Source organism: Pygocentrus nattereri, chromosome 5 (assembly GCF_015220715.1).
Source record: "Pygocentrus nattereri isolate fPygNat1 chromosome 5, fPygNat1.pri, whole genome shotgun sequence".
NCBI lineage: Eukaryota > Metazoa > Chordata > Actinopteri > Characiformes > Serrasalmidae > Pygocentrus > Pygocentrus nattereri.
In genome coordinates, this window is record NC_051215.1 from 32,333,473 (window position 1) to 32,353,917 (window position 20,445).

General features: G+C 42.2%; 1 protein-coding gene across 3 annotated transcripts in view; it reads left to right on the forward strand.

Annotated features, from left to right (window-relative positions):
* letm1 (leucine zipper-EF-hand containing transmembrane protein 1) overlaps positions 1-20,445 on the forward strand; it is a 44,285-nt gene that overhangs the window by 12,959 nt on the left and 10,881 nt on the right. Inside the window, exons 4-14 of one of the 3 annotated variants that reach the window (XM_017690452.2) lie at positions 6,418-6,561; positions 6,805-6,942; positions 7,250-7,453; positions 9,150-9,269; positions 11,707-11,838; positions 13,377-13,541; positions 14,485-14,583; positions 17,107-17,241; positions 18,829-19,022; positions 19,211-19,243; positions 19,848-20,004. In XM_017690452.2, the coding sequence (XP_017545941.1) occupies positions 6,418-6,561; positions 6,805-6,942; positions 7,250-7,453; positions 9,150-9,269; positions 11,707-11,838; positions 13,377-13,541; positions 14,485-14,583; positions 17,107-17,241; positions 18,829-19,022; positions 19,211-19,243; positions 19,848-20,004 (1,521 nt within the window). The remainder of the gene's footprint in view (positions 1-6,417; positions 6,562-6,804; positions 6,943-7,249; positions 7,454-9,149; positions 9,270-11,706; positions 11,839-13,376; positions 13,542-14,484; positions 14,584-17,106; positions 17,242-18,828; positions 19,023-19,210; positions 19,244-19,847; positions 20,005-20,445) is intronic. The other 2 variants (XM_017690453.2, XM_017690454.2) reach the window with 2 other exon arrangements.

Genomic DNA, 20,445 nt, shown 5'->3' on the forward strand with positions numbered 1-20,445 from the left:
AGGCTGATAAAGTACTTTCTGTTCTCAATGACCAACCATGGTTATCTGATCATATCAACTTTATGTATGTATGCATGTATGTGTTTGTGTATATATATATATATATACACACACACACACACACACACACACACACACACACACACACACACACTGATGTATTTTATTAGCTATATGTATTTTGTGTATATGCATTTTATCAGCTCCACTTACTATGTAGGTGCACTTTGTAGTTCTACAATTACAGACTGTAGTCCATGTGTTTCTCTACATGCTTTGTTAGCCCTCTTTTACACTGTTCTTCAGTGTCCAGGATCTCCATGGACCCTCACAGAACAGGTACTATTTAGGTAGTGGATCATTCTCAGGACTGCAGTAACATTGATGTGGTGGTGATGTGTTAGTTTGTGGTGCTGGAGTTTTTAAACACCTTATTGTCACTGCTGGACTAAGAATAGTCCACCAAGCAAAACTATCAAGCCAGCAGCTTCCTGTGACCACTGATGAAGGACTAGAGGATGATCAGCACAAATTGTGCAGCAGCAGATGAGCTGTGTCTGTCTTAGACTGTCCATAGCACATGGTTCCAGAAACACTTGTGCCTAGATATTCATTAGCAAACTTTAGTCGTAGCCTGAAGTTCTTTACATACAAGAATTCCTAACGTGCCACACGTCCCATGTACATCTAATTTGTGCCGATGCATGTACTGTCACGTCAACAGTTAGCAAGACCTACCTGCAGATCCTGTCATGACATTTTGGGGTTCATAGAGACTTTTTTAATCTTCTTGAACCCATTCCCAGACTTATAGGCATCTACAGCCGTCTTTCTGAAGGTCTAAGAGAGCCCCTGTGATCTAGGCATGATGATACGACACCCTCTAGAAGCAAAGACCTGTTCCTTCAAGATATTCAAGTGTTCTAGTCTTTATCACCTGATTTCAATTTGACAGGTTTAAATTAGTGAGAAATTTAGCATGTACGTACTTTTTCCGTCATTGCAAAAATTACATTTCTGCGTATTTCAGTTAAAAAAAGGACTTTTTTATTTACTATATAATATATATGATCAATGCACTGAATGCATACATACAAAGGGTCTTTATTTATTTGTGATTAAATGTGTATTTTGCTTTAAATAAAAAATGTTGATCTGTTATCTATTTAGTTTAACAGAATAGTTAATAGGTGTATGGACTGTACTGTCAGAGTCTGGACTGTTGCCATATAGAGAGTCACTGGGGTTAGTTTGTATTGTTTTTGATGCAAATTACGTTAGAGTTGCTGTAGTACAGCATGTGAATGGCTGGCTGTGTTAACAGCCTCGTACAGTTAGACCTTTACTGTTAATGGGGACTTGTCTTATTTAAAACAGGTTAAATATCCTCACAGAAATAGCCTTAGCCTCAGTTAGCATCAACTCCCTACTGCTGTTCTTCCCTCCTGCCTCCTTAATGCTCATTCACATTCAGGCTTGAGGCTTTTGATGTCACTTCTTATCAATCCCCCTATTCCTCCCGCTCCCTCTCTTTCTCTATCTCTCTCTCTCTTTCCTTCTCTCTCTCTAAAGCAGTCAGACCTCATGCATGTTTTCTCCCTCTTTCCTTTTTTTTCCCCTTTCACCCCTCTCTGACAGAGGCGATATACATGTCAATGGGGAAAGCACAAAGCTTCTTTTCAGCCTGACTGGCTTTGTTCCTATAGGACCCCTGACATGCAGGTGGAGAGAGGGGAGAGGAACCTTCTGTTAAGGCTAAACTTCCATTACGTGTTTGAAGCATTCAAGTCTGTGTTTGGAGCATCAATGTTTCAAAAAAGAAATTATGCTCCCCTCAGTTTCATTGTTGCTGTAGGTGGTCAGTGGAGATGAACTGGCATTATGATTGTTATATAGGTCATGCCAGGGATGAGTGTAGACAGCATCTAAATAAAGTTAGCAACAGGAGTGACAGAGGATGGGGGATGGGACCTCTGAAGAGACCCATAGAAAGTCAGAGTCGGCACACCATCTTGCAAAATTATTTATTTATTTTTTATTTTTTTCCTTTCCCCTACTGGATACTGTATATGCTTTTATTTCTTATACAGAAGTTACACAACTTGCTGGACACGAGCCCAAACAACAGGTTCTTTTACACTGGGTAGCAAAATCTTAAAAATGGAAATTTAGAAGTTGGTAGTCAAGTCATTTTGTGTTTGTGGTTGTGAAGGACATTCAGTTGTCAGCATCCATTCAATAAATTTTGTAAATTATGTTATTGTGTGCAATAATATACACGTGGAGCTGTACACTTCAATTTGACAGGGTTGTAAAACTGGCTCTTAACTTGTACAGCTCCATGTGTGAGAAATTTGTGATTTCTTTTAGGATTTTGCTGTTCTACTATATATTACTACAGATCTAGTATTTCTTGAATATCATGCTATTAATTGTTACTCCATCCATCCATCCATCCATTAGCTTCCGCTTCTCCGGGGTTCGGGTCGCGGGGGCAGCATCCTAAGCAATGAGGCCCAGACCTCCCTTTCCCCAGCCACTTCCACTAGCTCTCCAAGGGGGATTCCGAGGCGCTCCCAGGCCAGCTGGGCGATATAGTCACGCCAGCGTGTCCTGGGTCTTCCCCGGGGTCTCCTCCCAGGTGGACTTGCCTGTGCCACCTCCTAACCAGATGCCCGAACCACCTCAGCTGACTCCTCTCGATGTGAAGAAGCAGCGGCTCTACTCCGAGTCCCTCCCGGATGACCGAACTTCTCACCCTATCTCTAAGGGAGAGCCCAGACACCCTGCGGAGGAAACTCATTTCGGCCGCTTGTATTCGCGATCTTATTCTTTCGGTCATTACCTAAAGCTCATGACCATAGGTGAGGGTGGGAACGTAGATCGACCGGTAAATCGAGAGCTTTGCCTTATGGCTCAGCTCTTTCTTTACCACAACAGACCGGTAAAGAGCCCGCATCACTGCTGACCCAGCACCAATCCGCCTGTCAATCTCCCGCTCCCTTGTACCATCACTCGTGAACAAGACCCCGAGATACTTGAACTCCTCCACTTGAGGCAAGAGCCTATCCCCGACCCAGAGAGGGCTCTCCACCCTTTTCCGCCTGAGAACCATGGTCTCGGATTTGGAGGTACTGATTCTCATCCCGGCCGCTTCACACTCGGCTGCAAACCGATCCAGCGAAAGCTGAAGTTCGCGGCCTGATGTCCCCAATAGGACCACATCATCTGCAAACAGCAGCGATGTGACCCTGAGGTCACCAAACCGGACACCCTCCATCCCCTGACTGCGCCTAGAAATTCTATCCATAAAAATTATGAATAGAATCGGTGACAAAGGGCAGCCCTGACGGAGTCCAACTCTCACTGGGAACAAGTCTGACTTACTGCCGGCCATGCGAACCAAACTCCTGCTTTGTTTGTACCCCGTACTCCTGAAGCACCTCCCACAGAATACTCCGGGGAACACAGTCGAATGCCTTCTCCAGATCCACAAAGCACATGTGGACTGGTTGGGCAAACTCCCATGAACCCTCCAGAAGCCTGGAGAGGGTGAAGAGTTGGTCCAGTGTTCCACGACCAGGACGGAACCCGTACTGCTCCTCCTGGATCCGAAGTTCAACTATAAGCCGGACTCTCTTCTCCAGTACCCCTGCATAGACCTTACCAGGGAGGCTGAGGAGTGTGATTCCCCTGTAGTTGGAACACACCCTCTGGTCCCCTTTTTTTAAAAAGAGGCACCACCACCCCAGTCTGCCAATCCAGTGGCACCGCCCCCGATGTCCACGCAATGTTGAAAAGGCGTGTCAGCCAAGACAGCCCCACAACATCCAGAGCCTTGAGGAACTCAGGGCGGATCTCATCCACCCCTGGAGCCTTGCCACCAAGGAGCTTCTTAACTACCTTAGCGACTTCGGCCTCAGTAATGGACAAGCCTATTCCCATGTCCCCAGACTCTGCCTCCTCACTGGAGAACGTGTCGGTGGGATTGAGAAGGTCCTCAAAGTATTCCTTCCACCGCCCAATGACGTCTTCAGTCGAAGTCAGCAGCACACCATCTCCACTATATACAGTGCTAGTGGCACACTGCTTTTCCCCTTCTGAGTCGCCTGACGGTTTGCCAGAATCTTTTCGGAGCCGACTTAAAGTCACTTTCCAAGGCCTCACCAAACTCCTCCCATACACGGGTTTTTGCCTTGGCGACGACTGAAGCCGCAGATCGCTTTGCCTGTCGATACCTGCCAGCTGCCTCTGGTGTCCCACAGGCCAACCATACCCGGTAGGACTCCTTCTTCAGCTTGACGGCATCTCTCACCTGGGGTGTCCACCACCGGGTTCGAGGATTACTGCCCCGACAGGCACCAACTACCTTACGGCCACAGCTACAGTCAGCCGCTTCAACAATGGAGGAACGGAACATGGCCCATTCTGAGTCTATGTCCCCCACCTCCCCCGATATCTGGTCAAAGTTCTGACGGAGGTGTGAGTTGAAGATCAATCTGACAGGTTCTTCTGCCAGACGTTCCCAGCAAACCCTCACTATACGTTTGGGCTTGCCTGGTCTGACCGGCATCTTCCCCCACCACCTGAACCAACTCACCACCAGGTGGCGATCAGTTGACAGCTCAGCTCCTCTCTTTACCCGAGTGTCCAGAACACATGGCCGCAAGTCCGATGACACGACTACAAAGTCAATCATTGAACTGTGGCCTAGGGTGTCCTGGTGCCATGTGCACTTATGGACATCCTTGTGTTCAAACATGGTGTTCGTGATGGACAAACTGTGGTTTGCACAGAAGTCCAAAAACTGAACACCACTCGGGTTCAGATCAGAGAGGCCATTCCTCCCAATCACACTCCTCCAGGTCTCACTGTCATTGCCCACGTGAGCGTTGAAGTCCCCCAGTAGGACAATAGAGTCTCCAGGAGGAGCACTTTCAAACACCCTTCCCAAGGACTCTAAGAAGGCTGGGTACTCTGAACTGCTGTTCGGTGCATAAGCACAGACAACAGTCAGGACCCGTTCCCCAACCCGAAGGCGTAGGGAAGCTACCCTCTCGTCCACCGGAGAAAACCCCAACATACAGGCACCGAGTCGAGGGGCTATGAGAAAGCCCACACCTGCCCGCCGCCTCTCACCATGGGCAACTCCAGAAAAGAATAAAGTCCAGCCCCTCTCAAGGAGATTGGACCCAGAGCCCAAGCTGTGTGTTGAGGTGAGCCCGACTATATCTAGCCGGTATCTTTCAACCTCGCGCACCAACTCAGGCTCCTTCCCCGCCAGTGAGGTAACGTTCCAAGTTCCAAAAGCCAGTTTCAGCAACCGAGGATCAGAACGCCAAGGCCCACGCCTTCGGACACTGCCCGATCCACAACGCACCGAACCCCTACTACTGCCCCTCCCATTGGTGGTGGGTCGATGGGAGGGGGGACTCATGTAACTCCTTCGGGCTGGGCCCGGCCGGGCACCATGAGTAAATGCCCGGCCACCAGACGCTCGCTGGCGAGCCCCTCCCCCAGGCCTGGCTCCAGGGTGGGGCCCCGGTAACCCTGATCCGGGCAGGGTACACAAATCCTGTTCTTGTCTTCTCATGGGGGTTATTATGGATCACACTTTGTCTGACATGTCACCTAGGACCAGTTTGCCATGGGAGACCCTACCAGGAGCTTTTGCTCCAGACAACATAGCTCCTAAGATCATTCAAGCACGCAAACCCCTCCACCACGATAAGGTGGTGATCCATGGAGAGGATTAATTGTTACTATATGAAATAATTCATATAACAGTATCTCACATTTTCATTTAATAAGCCGGTTGTCACTGTTGTTAACAATTGAGTAATCAGTTTTTTTTTAAAAGATCAAACTGTAAAAATGGATCTTCATATGCAAAAGTTTGGGCACCCCTGGTCAAAGTAGGTTTTCTAAATTGTTAGAGTCGCGGTCCTTTATCTGGACTAAGCGGTTAATGAATGATGATGATGATTGTTAAAGGTGAGCGCAGGAGCCATCCTTGGACTTCTGCACATTGTAATGAACAACTAGTGTATATTTGCTAAATTGAACATATGACACATTGTAGATTTTATTTGTGCAATAAAATTAGCATAGAAATTAGCATTCTGTTTAAGTTTGTTCTCTGCAGAGGATGTGGTGACATTTTTCATTTAGAAAATCAACAACTTGTAATTTTGACCCAGGCCGCCCAAAAACTTTAACTGAGCAATAATAACACATGCATAGTCTTTCAAAGGTTCTGCATTATTGGAAAAAGGATAAATGTTCAGCAGCTTTCATAAAAATATGTGTAAAAGCACTTCTTGGCAAAATAAAAGATGCACATAACTGGATTTGTCTTATCAAGCTCTTATCATACTGTAAGAGAATTTAATTTCATTTCAATTTTGTCATTTTCAGTTTCTGAGAACGTGTGCGGATGTATTTCGGCTCCTGCCCTTTTTGGTCTTCATCATTGTTCCCTTTATGGAGTTCTTGCTGCCTGTCGCTCTGAAGCTTTTCCCCAACATGCTGCCATCCACCTTTGAGACTCAGTCCAAGAAGGTACAGTGAACCTCCAGCTTCCTGCGTGACCAAAGTATGGATATGGATGTGTTTGCAAGACACTTCGGCCTTGGTTTTACATTTCTTTATTACTACTGTGCTTCTTAATTCTTAAGTGTTTGAATAACATTGGACATGCCTGTAATAATGCTAATGAAGGTAGCAAACAGTTCTTTTTGAATTATTGTGGTAAAAAATTGGAGGGCAAGTATTTTCATGTAGATTATTTTGGCTTATTTATAGGAAGAAAGATTGAAGAAGGAGCTGAGAGTGAAGCTAGAGATGGCCAAGTTCTTGCAAGACACTGTCGAAGAGATTGCACTGAGGAACAAAGCGGATAAAGGCAACGTCACAGAGGAGTTTTCTACCTTCTTCCAGAAGGTAGCATACCAACACTTATATTCAGTCACACTTGAGCATCAGTACATTTGACCCTTGCTTACTGAATGTGGAAGAATGCAATACAGAGATAATCCAGGACAGAAAAATTGCCAAAGAATTTGATGAATCTAAAATGTCTGGGGGATCAAAGCTCTGATTTCCCCACCCATGTTAATCTAAAAAAGCTCTACATCGCCCCTGTGTGGTCATACTTATGAAGTACATCATGAACCACCTCTTAAATAATTCCTTCTGTCACTCTGCTACTCTGCTCACTCTTTTGTCTTTTGTTCTTTACTTCTCTCAGATCCGTGACTCAGGCGAAATACCTAGTAATGAGCAGATCATCCGCTTCTCTAAGCTGTTTGAAGATGAGCTGACCCTGGACAACCTGACGCGGCCACAGTTGGTGGCTCTCTGTAGGCTGTTGGAGCTGCAGTCCATCGGCACCAACAACTTCCTGCGCTTCCAACTTATCATGAAGCTCCGTGCCATCCGTGCAGATGACAAGGTGGCTGGGCCAGCATGTAGCTTTCCTTTTACTTAGAATTAAGTCCAGACCCAGTGGCAGGATTAATTAGGCTTAATTTAAAAAAAATTTAAAAATAGGACTCAACTATCTTTATCCTGTGAATGGCTAGCAATGTAGTGTCACCTGTTTTTTTATGTTATGTTTTATTTAACTGTTTAATTTCTATTAGGGAGAATATATTGATTTATAACTGATTAAATTATATATTGAGTTAAGTAGCCTAGTTAATGGCATCCATTGTGGGATGTAAAGAAAACTGTGATATATACACGTTCACAAAGCTTGTCCAACCACATAAATGTGCTATGACACCGATAAACTCTCATGAAGTAAAAAGTAACAGTGACACATTAGGCAGTGATGGTGTGACTCTGTAATGTGGTCCAGGAAAAAAAAACTGGAATGCTTGTCAATAGAAAATAGGACATACTTAAAATGACAGCATGTAGCATTAGGCATGCATCAGAATGTTCAAATGATTGAACAGTCATGAAAGTTTAAAAAAAAGTCTAATAGTAATTTTTTTCTAGATGCAAATGAGCTTGTCTGTAATGTTATACATCCTTGTAAGAAGCATGAGATATCTAAACTCTATACTCAGCCAGGGGGCAGTAAAGAGTTTCTTATCTGTTAACTTCAAAAACAGAAGCATGCTTGAGCAGGTTTGAAGCTTCTCACATCCCTGTCCTGATTTCACTTCCCAAGCACCCTCGAGCAGAATTAGTAAGTTTGCATGTTTTCATTGCTATGCAAGCCATTACAGTAAACAGTGCAATTTGTCACTGCTTTTAATGCAGATGTGTAGGATTCATCCAGTAACACCATGTAAATCTTGACTGGAAACCAAGAGAAGTAAGATCAGAACAGGAATGTGTGAATAGACTCCACACTGGCTAAAGGCTACATAGAAAATCTGTTCACTTAGTAGCCATCTTTGGAACTCCACTCGGAAGACCTCGGGAGGCTCCTATCGCTGTGAATGGGGAGAGACCTAAATACTTGAAACTGAAGGTCAAATTACCATTTCAAAAACATTTGAAATCACTGATAAAATCTGACAGAAATCTCATAAATACTTTGTACATCTCCACAACTGAGCCCAAGTAATGGGGGCTTTTCCCACTAGCAGCGAACGAGCAAGCTGTTTGGCTTTTTGTTGAAGGCTGGTACTTTCTACACAAACACAAAACACCATGTTGAGCATATTTTAACCAGGTACCAGACTCCCTCGTCTCTGACCGTGCCATCAGAGGGTCTTTGGCCTTGAGTAGCAGACAGTACAATGTGCAGCTATAGCACATAAGTGTACCAGATAAGTGTCAAGCTCAAGTTCATATTACACTCTATTCAGTAGATGTAATAGAAAAACTTGCATCATTGTCTCTGGTCACTGTCTTCTGTGTCCAACGCAGTAGCCTGTAGCCAAGATTCCTATAATTTTTATAATTTAACTCCCTTTGGGAGATGGGTTGGGGGTGTATTAATCAAACATGAATATCAAATGTGACTGAAATGTTTATAACTATAGTGAAATCCAGTGAAAAGTTTGTCAATTAGGAAATGCAAGTGATTCTTGTAAATGTCGGTCGAGGAGGCTTATTTGCTTACTGTAGTGCTGAGTCTGAACTAGATATTAGGCTTGCATGTTGTCTGAATTGTGATTTTGTGTCCACAGCTGATAGCAGAAGAGGGAGTGGACAGCCTGAATGTGAATGAGCTACAGGCTGCTTGCAGGGTGCGAGGAATGAGGGCTCTGGGTGTAACAGAGGACAGGCTCAGAGAACAGCTCAAACAGGTAACTTCACCTTTAAATGGGGTGAGAGTGAGAGTTGGCCAGTAGAAGTGTATTTCTTCTTATATTAGAGCTATCTGGCTGACAAAGCCTGCCCTATTCCCTGCATCCTATCCCTTAAAAACTACAGTCCCCCTCACGTTTCTGTCCTCTTTGGATTAATGTATTTATGCAAATTCTTATAAAGCTTGATGGCATATCTGTATTAGTGGGCTTCTGTATTGGGCTGACATTAGCAGAAAATGCTGGATTACATATTGTAGAAATAAGGAATGAATCTGATCCGATCCTTTAACGAATCTATCCTGAAATACTACACATTCACATTGTTTGTCATATTATTAGTTGTGTATTTCTGTCTCAGGGGTAGTAGAGATTTAGAATAAGTTGAGCATGATAGCCTTCTTTTATGTGGTCATCTTACAGTGCATCCGGAAAGTATTCACAGCGCTTCACTTTTTCCACATTTTGTTTTGTTACAGCCTTATTCCAAATTGAATTAAATTAATCTTTTTCCTCTAAATTCTACACAAAATACCCCATTGTGACCATGTGAAAAACGTTTTCTCGAGAGTTTTGAAAATTTATTAAAATTAAAAAACAAAGAAATCATATTTACATAAGTATTCACAGCCTTTGCTTAATACTTTGTAGAACCACCTTTGGCAGCAACTACAGCCTCAAGTCTTTTTGAATATGATGCCACAAGCTTGGCACACCTATCTTTAGGCAGTTTTGCCCATTCTTCTTTGCAGTACCTCTGAAGCTCCATCAGGTTGGATGGGAGACGTCTGTGCACAGCCATTTTCAGATCTCTCCAGAGATGTTCAATCGGATTCAAGTCTGGGCTCTGGCTGGGCCACTCCAGGACATTCACAGAGTGGTCCTGAAGCCACTGCTTTGAGATCTTGGCTGTGTGCTTCGGATCGTTGTCCTGCTGAAAAATGAACCGTCGCCCCAGTCTGAGGTCAAGAGCGCTCTGGAGCAGGTTTTTATCCAGGATGTCTCTGTACATTGCGGCATTCATCTTTCCCTCTATCCTGACTAGTCTGCCAGTTCCTGCTGCTGAGAAACATCCCCATAGCATGATGCTGCCACCACCATGCTTGACTGTAGGGATGGTATTGGCCTCGTGATGAGCAGTGCCTGGTTTCCTCCAAACATGACGCCTGGCATTCACACCAAAGAGTTCAATCTTTGTCTCATCAGACCAGAGAATTTTGTTTCTCATGGTCTGAGAGTCCTTCAGGTGCCTTTTTGCAAATTCCAGACGGGCTGCCTTGTGCCTTTTACTAAGGAGTGGCTTTCGCCTGGCCACTCTGCCATACAGGCCTGATTGGTGGATTGCTGCAGAGATGGTTGTCCTTCTGCAAGGTTCTCCTCTCTCCACGGAGGAACGCTGGAGCTCTGACAGAGTGATCATTGGGTTCTTGGTCACCTCCCTGACCAAGGCCCTTCTCCCCCGATCGCTCAATTTAGACGGCCGGCCAGCTCTAGGAAGAGTCCTGGTGGTTCCGAACTTCTTCCATTTACGAATGATGGAGGCCACTGTGCTCATTGGGACCTTCAACGCAGCAGTAATTTTTCTGTATCCTTCCCCAGATTTGTGCCTCGAGACAATTTTGTCTCGGAGGTCTACAGACAATTCCTTTGACTTCATGCTTGGTGTTTGCGCTCTGACATGCAGTCAACTGTGGGACCTTATATAGACAGGTGTGTGCCTTTCCAAATCATGTCCAATCAACCACAGGTGGACTCCATTTAAGCTGTAGAAACATCTCAAGGATGATCAGTGGAAACAGGATGCACCTGAGCTCAATTTTGAGCTTCATGGCAAAGGCTGTGAATACTTATGTAAATATGATTTCTTTGTTTTTTAATTTTAATACATTTTCAAAACTCTCGAGAAAACTTTTTTCACATGGTCACAATGGGGTATTTTGTGTAGAATTTTGAGGAAAAAGATTAATATAATTAAATTTGGAATAAGGCTGTAACAAAACAAAATGTGGAAAAAGTGAAGCGCTGTGAATACTTTCCGGATGCACTGTAGATGATGCCTTTAGTTCAAAAACAAATAATTTTAAAGCTTAGTAGTATTTAAAAAAAATTAGATTGGTTTCAGGCGATAAGCTAGATTTCAATATTGATATATCAGAAAATAAAGTCTAGTCAAAATGTTTAATGTGTTTAGAACTACTAAAGCCTGGAATTCTAATCACAATGAGATATTTGAAGATTCATGTGTCAAAAAAGTATGTTTAACTACAGTTTATAAACCCCCTCCCCCCCACTATCCTCCTTGATATTTTTACAATTCGACCACTGCCCCATGTTCCCTTGTGCCTCAGTGCGATGATTGTAGTCATTTAGCTGGTAGCTGTGTAGTGTGCTTTGTGAAGTATAGCTAACAGTGGTTGTAATTGTGCGTGTTTGACAGTGGCTGGAGCTGCATCTGAACCAGCACATCCCCACCTCTCTGCTGCTGCTGTCCAGGGCGATGTTCCTTCCTGACACTCTGTCTCCTGCAGATCAGCTCAAAACCACACTGCAGACCCTGCCTGAGATTGTGGTATGCCTGACTGGTGCAGCCATGAAAAGGAAACATTTAAAGCAATGTAGTGTGAAATGGACCAGAATTCATCCTGTGCTGCTTTACTTTGATGTGTAACTTTCTCTTTTCTCATCAATGATGTCCTTACATTACTGTATAGAAGTTTTTAAATAAAAATTAGTTTTTTACAATTAAATTCATATTAACAGTTCACACATCATTTATATCGACATCTACATTAATGAAAACATTTGCCAAAGTGCTCCATTAACTCCGGTCCTGGAGAGCCAGTGTCCGGCACAGTTTGGAGGTCAGTTTGGAGGTTTCCTAGCTCAAACACACCTACTTAACCTGGCAGTTAACAGATAAGCATAGTCTGGTGTGTTGGAGCAGGTAAATTACCTAATTGTGTTGGACACCAGCCCTCCAGGACCGGAGTTGTGCACCCCTGCTCTAGCATATTAGAAGGGAAAAGTCTTCATGCTCTCTGTTGATAAGTTTCTTACAATGAGCAGTTTTTAATTATTTGCAAACTTCTCATTTATTCAGTTTCATTCAGCTAATCAAGCCATTACTGAGTTCTTCAAGCCTCTTGAATGGGGGAATTATGTGGATCTAATTAGAGCTGCAATAAAACACTGCAGGCGAATCACTAGGAGCAAAACAAATTAAGATTCAGTTGTCACAGACATTTAGACTGTTAATGAACACAATGTCTGTTATCTCTAGAAATAGAATTAATTTCAAAAAATTATTCTACTAAACTTTTGGCCTGCAGTGTATGCTTATTTGGAGTAGAGTATGCCGACAGTACCGTGCAAAAGTCAGAGACCACCCTTTCACTTATTTAATTTCCTGCTAAAGAAAGCAATTAATTATTAGTTTTTTTTTGTCAATAAAAAGGCAGGAAACATTTTTTAACAGAAAATAACAATTTTATAACAGAAAAACACAGGCCTCAACAACTAAATATAATATCGTTTTCAGTATGTAATGTGTCCCTTATGTTTTATTACACTGCTCATTCTTTTTATACACTTGCTTTCAGGTTTTTAAAGAAATCTGCAGACATTTTTCCCATGCTTCTTGGAAATGCGACCAGTTCAGTCTTAGATGTTTATTTTGTACATCTCATGATTTAATTAATCCCACTTACAAACTTAGACTTATTTTAAGACTTATTATATACCTAATCTCCTCAGAAATGTCTAATCTGGCTGTTTTAGATGCACATGAGAAAGAAATTTGCAAGGCAGCTAAGCTGTGTTTGGTTGGTTGCTTGTGTGATTGGGCCTCATTCATTAAGATCTTCTTAAATATGTTAATCTTTCCTGCTTTTTGTCTGACAGGAAAAAAAACACGTCTTAGTGGTTATTTTAACTGGAAAACCGAGGACCTTAGAGAGCTACAGGGTCCTAAGAAACTTTTATAATTTGCGAAGAGGAAGGATTGATTTCGGCCATGATTTGTAGTGCAGTTACTGCTAATATTTATGACACAACATAATGGTGTGTGTGTGTGTGTGTGTGTGTGTGTGTGTGTGTGTGTATTCCCAGGCTAAAGAGGCTCAGATGAAGGTGGCAGAGTTGGATTTCTCTAAGGTGGATAATAAGACTAAGCTGGAGACCATGCTTCAGGAGGAGGCTGCTATTCTTCAGGAGAACAGAGAGAAGGAGATGGAGAGGCTGGCTGATGCTGCAGAGAAAGCCAAAGAACAGCAGGTCTGAGCATCTGTGAGACACTCATTTAACCAGTACTATCAATAACACATTTTACTTCAAGATATTTGATGCTTCTTACAGATTCAATATGTACACTGATTTGTGAACAGCTATAGTTCATTTGGCAGCACTGATGGTCATATTTCAAACATTTGCTTTGCTTGCTTCACTGATTGTCAGACTCCGAGTGATAGGGAGTCTCTGTGATTTGACAAGAATGATAAAACCAGCATTTTATTATTGTTTTATCTCATGTAGTGTTTGGAACTACAAATGATTTGTTAGACCTACAATTTCAATTAAATGATGTATAAAATAATGGTGTTATAATATCATATTTAATTTAGTGTTATATAATGTCACATGGGCGGCATGGTGGCGTGGTGGGTAGCGCTGTCGCCTCACAGCGAGGAGGGCCTGGGTTCGATTCCCTGGACGGGCGACCGGTGTCCTCTCTGTGTGGAGTTTGCATGTTCTCCCCGTGTCTGCGTGGGTTTCCTCCGGGTTCTCCGGTTTCCTCCCACAGTCCAAAGACATGCAGTTAGGTCGATTGGACGTGCTAAATTGCCCCTAGGTGTGAGTGTGTGAGTGACTGTCTGTGTCTGTCTGTCTGTCTGCCCTGCGATGGACTGGCGATCTGTCCAGGGTGTATCCTGCCTTCCGCCCGAAGACTGCTGGGATAGGCTCCAGCACCCCCCCGCGACCCTGACGGAGAAGCGGCTTAGAAAATGGATGGATGGATGGATGGATAATGTCACATTTACCAGACATTGTGTAGGCCTAGACTTAGACTAAGTTGAAACATCAGTGGTGATTTACTTGTCTTAAAATAGATTTAGGTTGGGAAACTGGCTTACAATTGTACTTTATATGAAAATATGATTATGAGATTGCGCTTGTTGAGAGCCTAATTAAGCTAATATACAGCTGCCTGTGTTTGCAGAAGGCTGAGGTGGAAGCAGATATTGCTCTTCCTAACGTAGATGTGGATGTTCACTCTGAAACACTACGAGATGCAGCACCAGTACTGGAAGGCATTAAGGTAATAGTCACACACACACACACACACACACACACACACACACACACACACTCTCTAAAACTCTATTGCTCTAATTAACTTATTGATATCAAGGTCATTAAACAGCATGAATTTTGTGATTTTCACAAAAGAACACATTTCCTGCAAACTTTCATTTTAATTTTTTTTTCTGGCATGTTACAATTTTAAAGGCTGTCTGTGTGCTGCAAAGGTGCTGTAATTATATTTTTTTGTTTTATGTAACTTCTGTACAGGGTATCCACAAGTCTGTGGCAAACACGTCACTAACCAATACAATCTGGCCCATGGCAAATTAATAAGTATTTTTGATTATAGGTTGTAATACTTTTGAATGTGTTCACCAAATATCTAAACCATCTTAAATCTACATTGGAAAAAAAATAGCTTGGAAATTCAATTTGAAGGTGTACCTTCAAAATAACATGATATGAACTATAGTGTTATATAACTATAATAATGTAGTGGAACATAACTGCAACAGTTAAAGTGAGTTCAGAGTGGGTGTAATTTTTCTATAGCAAAATATTTAATTTACAGCCTATCACATTCTTTGCACCCACGTCCTCCTTACAGTTAGGGTCAGTCTCAATATCACAAGAAGAAAGTGTTTTTATTGTCGTCTTTAGTTGGCTACAAAATTGTATTTAATCTAGTAAGAAAGAACAGAATTGTCAATGTCACAAAAAACTTTACCATACGATCCCGTAGTGTCTGTTGCCACTTAGTTTAGCCTGAGACATGTCAGTGTTTTTCAACCAATGCAGCTCAACAGCCAGGTTTCTACCTGTTATGCTCAATAAATGTGGTGTTAATGTAGTAAATTACATCACCTAGTGTGTTTAATAGTTCAGTTATGTTCACATGCAGGAATACTAGTGTTTTTCTATGTTTACATAAAATAATAAAAAAAAAAAAAAATTAACTGGAATTAAATGAGTTATTACCATTGCGGGGCTGTTACTGTGTTTACTTGGTTAACTGTGACTGTGCACAGGCCTTTTTAAAGTTCTTTAAATCAGGAATTGTTACAACGAGCAAGCTGGTTTTTGAAGAACTATAAAACAATTAATGAATAGATTTACCATACTGTCTGTTAGGAAATCTTCTTATGGTCAGCTTTGTCCTCGGTACAATTCCTGATTGGGCTTCAGTTAAAGTGGAATTTCAGCACTTTTTCAAATTTTGTGCATAATTAAATTGTTGAGATGTAGACATACACAGAAATTCGAATGATTTTGCTGTGAAATAGTTAATTACAGAGAAACTTGCTGACTTTTACTGATTCCTTTACAGCGGTGGTAATAAGAACCAGGGATTGTGTCTACAACACAAATTATAGCATTGTTATGTACTATCCAAAGCCTACACATCTCTGCTGAGTTTTGATATGTAAAGCTGATGATGGTAAAATAGTAATTATGAAAAATAAGTTTTCATTGCATATTGTTTTGCATTATAACACCCTGCATGTACCTCTTCACCATGAATAGTTAAAAATAGGCCACAACCAACTGAAACCGTTGTAAACAATGTCTCGGACGTCAGGCCATTTCATAACCATTTCATTTTATGACATTCTGTAAAGGAGCTTTTATAGGTATTAAACTCTTCAGACATCTGGTTCCTATCACCACCACTGTAAACTGTCAGTCGGTTTCTCTATTGTGAAGCATTTCACATCAAACCACTCTGAATGTGTTTACATCTCTACCATTTAATTGTGAAGAAATTTTGAAAATCTTCTTCAGCTTGTGTGCTTTGTGTAATGTGTGCGTCTGTGTGTCAACACATTTTCTTCATGCTGCGGTCAGTTTGAGCAGTGGCAAAAGTATCTGCGCCTACAGGTTATATGCTGATCCGCTTTCATTCAGGCCAGCAACACACTGGCTGTTCTGCTCTTCATGACTGGAGATCTTGTTAGATTAGAGTTGTTCCTTATGGGCTGACAAAATACACAAGGAAATAGTTTCTGAAGTGATTATGATGAACCCCGATGCCCCCCCCCCCCAAAAAAAAAAAAACTTCTCTTCTAATTAAAATTACTAGTTAAAAGTTACTAGAGCCGTCATGAAGGGTGGAAGTATGCAACGTAGCCTGCTTCACTCCTCTCCCCATTGTGTGACTGAGTGTGTGTGTGTGGGTGTGGGTGTGTATGTGGTTGGTGATTCAGGCTGTGGGTTGACACACCTCTAACAGTCACAGAGCACACACCGCACTGTGTGAGACACTTGCTGTTACCCCCTTCCTTCCTGTAACCCTTTGATAACCCCATATTATTAAATTGTAGTTTTGCTGTCTTGTATGTATTTACTAGTCTTATAATCAAAACCCTTAAATTCTGGCTGTTGAAAATTGATGGTCCTTCACTATAGGATGTGTGTGCCTTCCCCTTCCTATTCAGCCACTTAGTGTCTCTGCATGTGCATTGGTGGTGGTGTGAGCTGGATGGGTGTGGTGATATAGATTATGTGAGGAACTAACAGTGATGTTTAAACCCACCAGGGTGAGGAGATCACTAAGGAGGAGATTGATATGTTGAGTGACGCCTGCACCAAACTGAAGGAGCAGAAGAAACTCCTCACCAAAGAAAAGGAGGAGCTGGAGGAGTTGAAGGATGATGTACAGGAGTACAGTGAGGTGAGTGAAGGAGTGACAATACACTGGGAAATAAATAAAATCACTGGAGGCCACTTTGTGCCTTGTAGAGTTTGTCTGTATGATTGGATCAGACTTAGCTTAAGTCCTGCTACTGATACATTTAGATTTTTAGCTAGGGAAAAAGCACTGTCCTTAGGCTCAGGGAATGCAGCAACTCATGTTAGTAGTTTGGATTGCACACTAGAGGTCACTCTCTCTTGCAGTACTGTTCAAGCTGTACCAGAGCCCTCTGAAGTCGACCCTGTCACTGGCAACGTGAATTAACTCTAACATATTGTTTATTTGCATAAGGACAAAACTGCGTTTTGCTGAGGACCCCAAATTCACTCCTATTTATCACAGTTTAACTGTGAAATATCTTGCTTTTTTGTTATTTTCTCCGGTTCATGTTAAAGCACTTTATGGATGTTATTTATTTACCATTTTATTTTGAAGATAGCACTTACTGTTAACAGCAGTTAGACCATAAGATCTATAGACCAGGGGCTCCCAGCCTTCTTATAGCATTCACATCCACCCTGAAGATTTTACCGGCCTGATTGTTTCAAATGTAACAAGAATATTCAAGCCTGAAAGATTAAGATTAAGTGACCCTTATTAGTCCAACAACGGGGAAATTTCACCTCCGCATTTAACCCATCCGTGAAGTGAAACACCACACACACACTAGGGGGCAGTGAGCACACTTGCCCGGAGCGGTGGGCAGCCCAATCCGCAGTGCCCAGGGAGCAGTTGGGGGTTAGGTGTCTTGCTCAAGGAGACCTCAGTCATGTGCTGTCGGCTCTGGGGATCGAACCGGCGACCTTCCAGTCACAAGGCTGGATCCCTAACCTCCAGCCCACGACTGCCCCACAATAGAAAGAAACTGTATAATAACACAACATAAACACCACAACAATAAAAAAATTCAAGTTTATAGTCATTTGTCCAAAACACCTGAACTGCACAAGTTTTACATTGAGTTGCGCTGAATTTACAAACTTAACCGATGAAATAAGCATAGCTAGTTATGTGTTTTGCCTGACCTCGGTCCTGACCGAGCCACCAGCTGCTTTAGGTATTTTTAATGTTTAATTTTTGCAAGTAATTATCACCACAAAAATGTTTGTCATATTTAAAAGTATTAGTTTGATTAAATGTTGGTATATTGTAATGATTAAAATATATAACATGACTGTTAATGACTATCCATGCAGTACTACCATGGCCCACTGGAGGGCTGCAACCCACAGGTTGAAAAAACGCTGCTCTACAACTCAGAAGTGCTGTTTTTGTGTTCTTACACCAGTCAGACATCTAGTAATTCAGCAAGGCGTGTGTGTGTGTGTGTGTGTGTGTCACAGCATGCATTTCTGAGTATGTCATGGATATTGTCCGTACTTAAAGAACATTTAACTAAGTTTCATTACAAAGTGAGCATAATTAAGCCTGTTTAATAGAATTTAGTACAGCACAGTCTGCGAAACATTGAATGGTTGTTGTTCTTCCCTTCCCAAATGAAAAGGCTGTTTGTGAGAGAATTTTCTCTCCTCATTCATGCCCTGTTTTTGTCCTGCTTTGCTTCAGGATCTGGAGGAGATAAAGAAGGAGCTGTCCAAAACCGGGCAGGAGAAGGAGGTGGAGGAGTCTAAAGCCAGTAAGCATCTGTCTCGCCGGGTCAACCGCATGATCAGCCGCATGGATAAGATCATAAATGAGCTGGAGAAAGATAAACTAGTGCTGGATGGACAGATAGACAGTGGAACTACGCCACCTGTTGGGTAAGAAACACTGACTGTTGTTTGAATGGTCATGTGTGTTGTGTGTCTCTTTGCGTGTGATGGAGGTGGATTAAAATTTTTTTTTCTCAGTATAGCGGTGGTGGGAGGGTGACACTGATGTTAGGTGTTCTTAAACGTGAAAAGGGTTCCCAGTTAAATTAATAGTTTCTTTTTGTTGTTTTTTATAGATTGTTCTTTGAGAAACGTAGTGACTTACAAAGGTAAGAAAAGGAGGTGCTTTGGGATCTGTGGGGTCTCTTGCCTGCCAACTGTACCACTAACACAGACCTCATAGTTTTCTTTCCATGCTTCAGTGTGGTCGATTCATCTTGATTTCCTTCTGATCAGTCATCAGTAAATGTCCTTGTCCTTTGCTAACTGGGTGCTATGTTGTTAATTCTGTTCGTTGTGTGGGTTTAATTAATCATTCAATCAATATCACACTTCTGTTTCTCAATATCTATGAAAGGAGGACTGATGTAGTGTAGAGGGTTTTTTTTTGTTCTAGGCAATAAACTAAATAAAGCTTTACCTGCTTCTCTTTTTCCTGTGCTGAAATGACATAACATAAATAACAAACCCATCTGTGAGGAAAAAAGTCAATCAAATAAAACCCATCATTATATTAAAATGTCATTTTAGCATTTGGATATACCAGGTTGTATAGAACAGGAAAAATACTGAGCATAAATTATTACATAATTGATTCCTATTTCCTGGGAACCCTGTGTAGCATCAGCCGCATGCGTTTGGTTCATCATCCGACGTGCTCCTCCTCCATCATCTCATTTTCTGTGTTGGCAAGTAATTGTTTCCTGTATACAGTATGTTCCTGTCCTGTAGGGAGAACCTGATCAGCATCAACGAGCTCATCACCATCATGAGGCAGATCCAGAGCATTCCAGAGCAGAAGCTGCTCAGCATCGCAGACGCGCTGGACGAAAACAAGGACGGCAAGATAGACATTGATGATGTTATGAAGGTAACAAGAGGAAACTGAAGCAAAGGAGATCGAATACAGCTGCAATTTAACACTTGGTTGTCATTTTCTGTTCACACTGGTTTGAGCTATGTGTGTTAAGAATGTACTGATAAGGATAACCACAAATTAACATTGCTGTTATGGCCGATACCGATACCAGTAGCAATTTCGGCAACACTTTATTTTGAGTGTTCCTTTTAGATGAAACAAAGACTCAAAAGACTCTCAGTAACATGTCAAAAACATGTGAGGGTTAGGAGTAGATTTTGAGTTGAGGTTAAGGTTAGGTTTAGGACCAGGGTGAGGGTTAGGTTTTGGGTGAGGTTAGGTTTTGTGTAATGGAAGTAAAATATCAGCAGCACATCTCTTTAATGTACGCAATGTATCAACGGAACATCTACAAGATATTTACTTTAGTGTATTCAGATGCTTTATTACTGC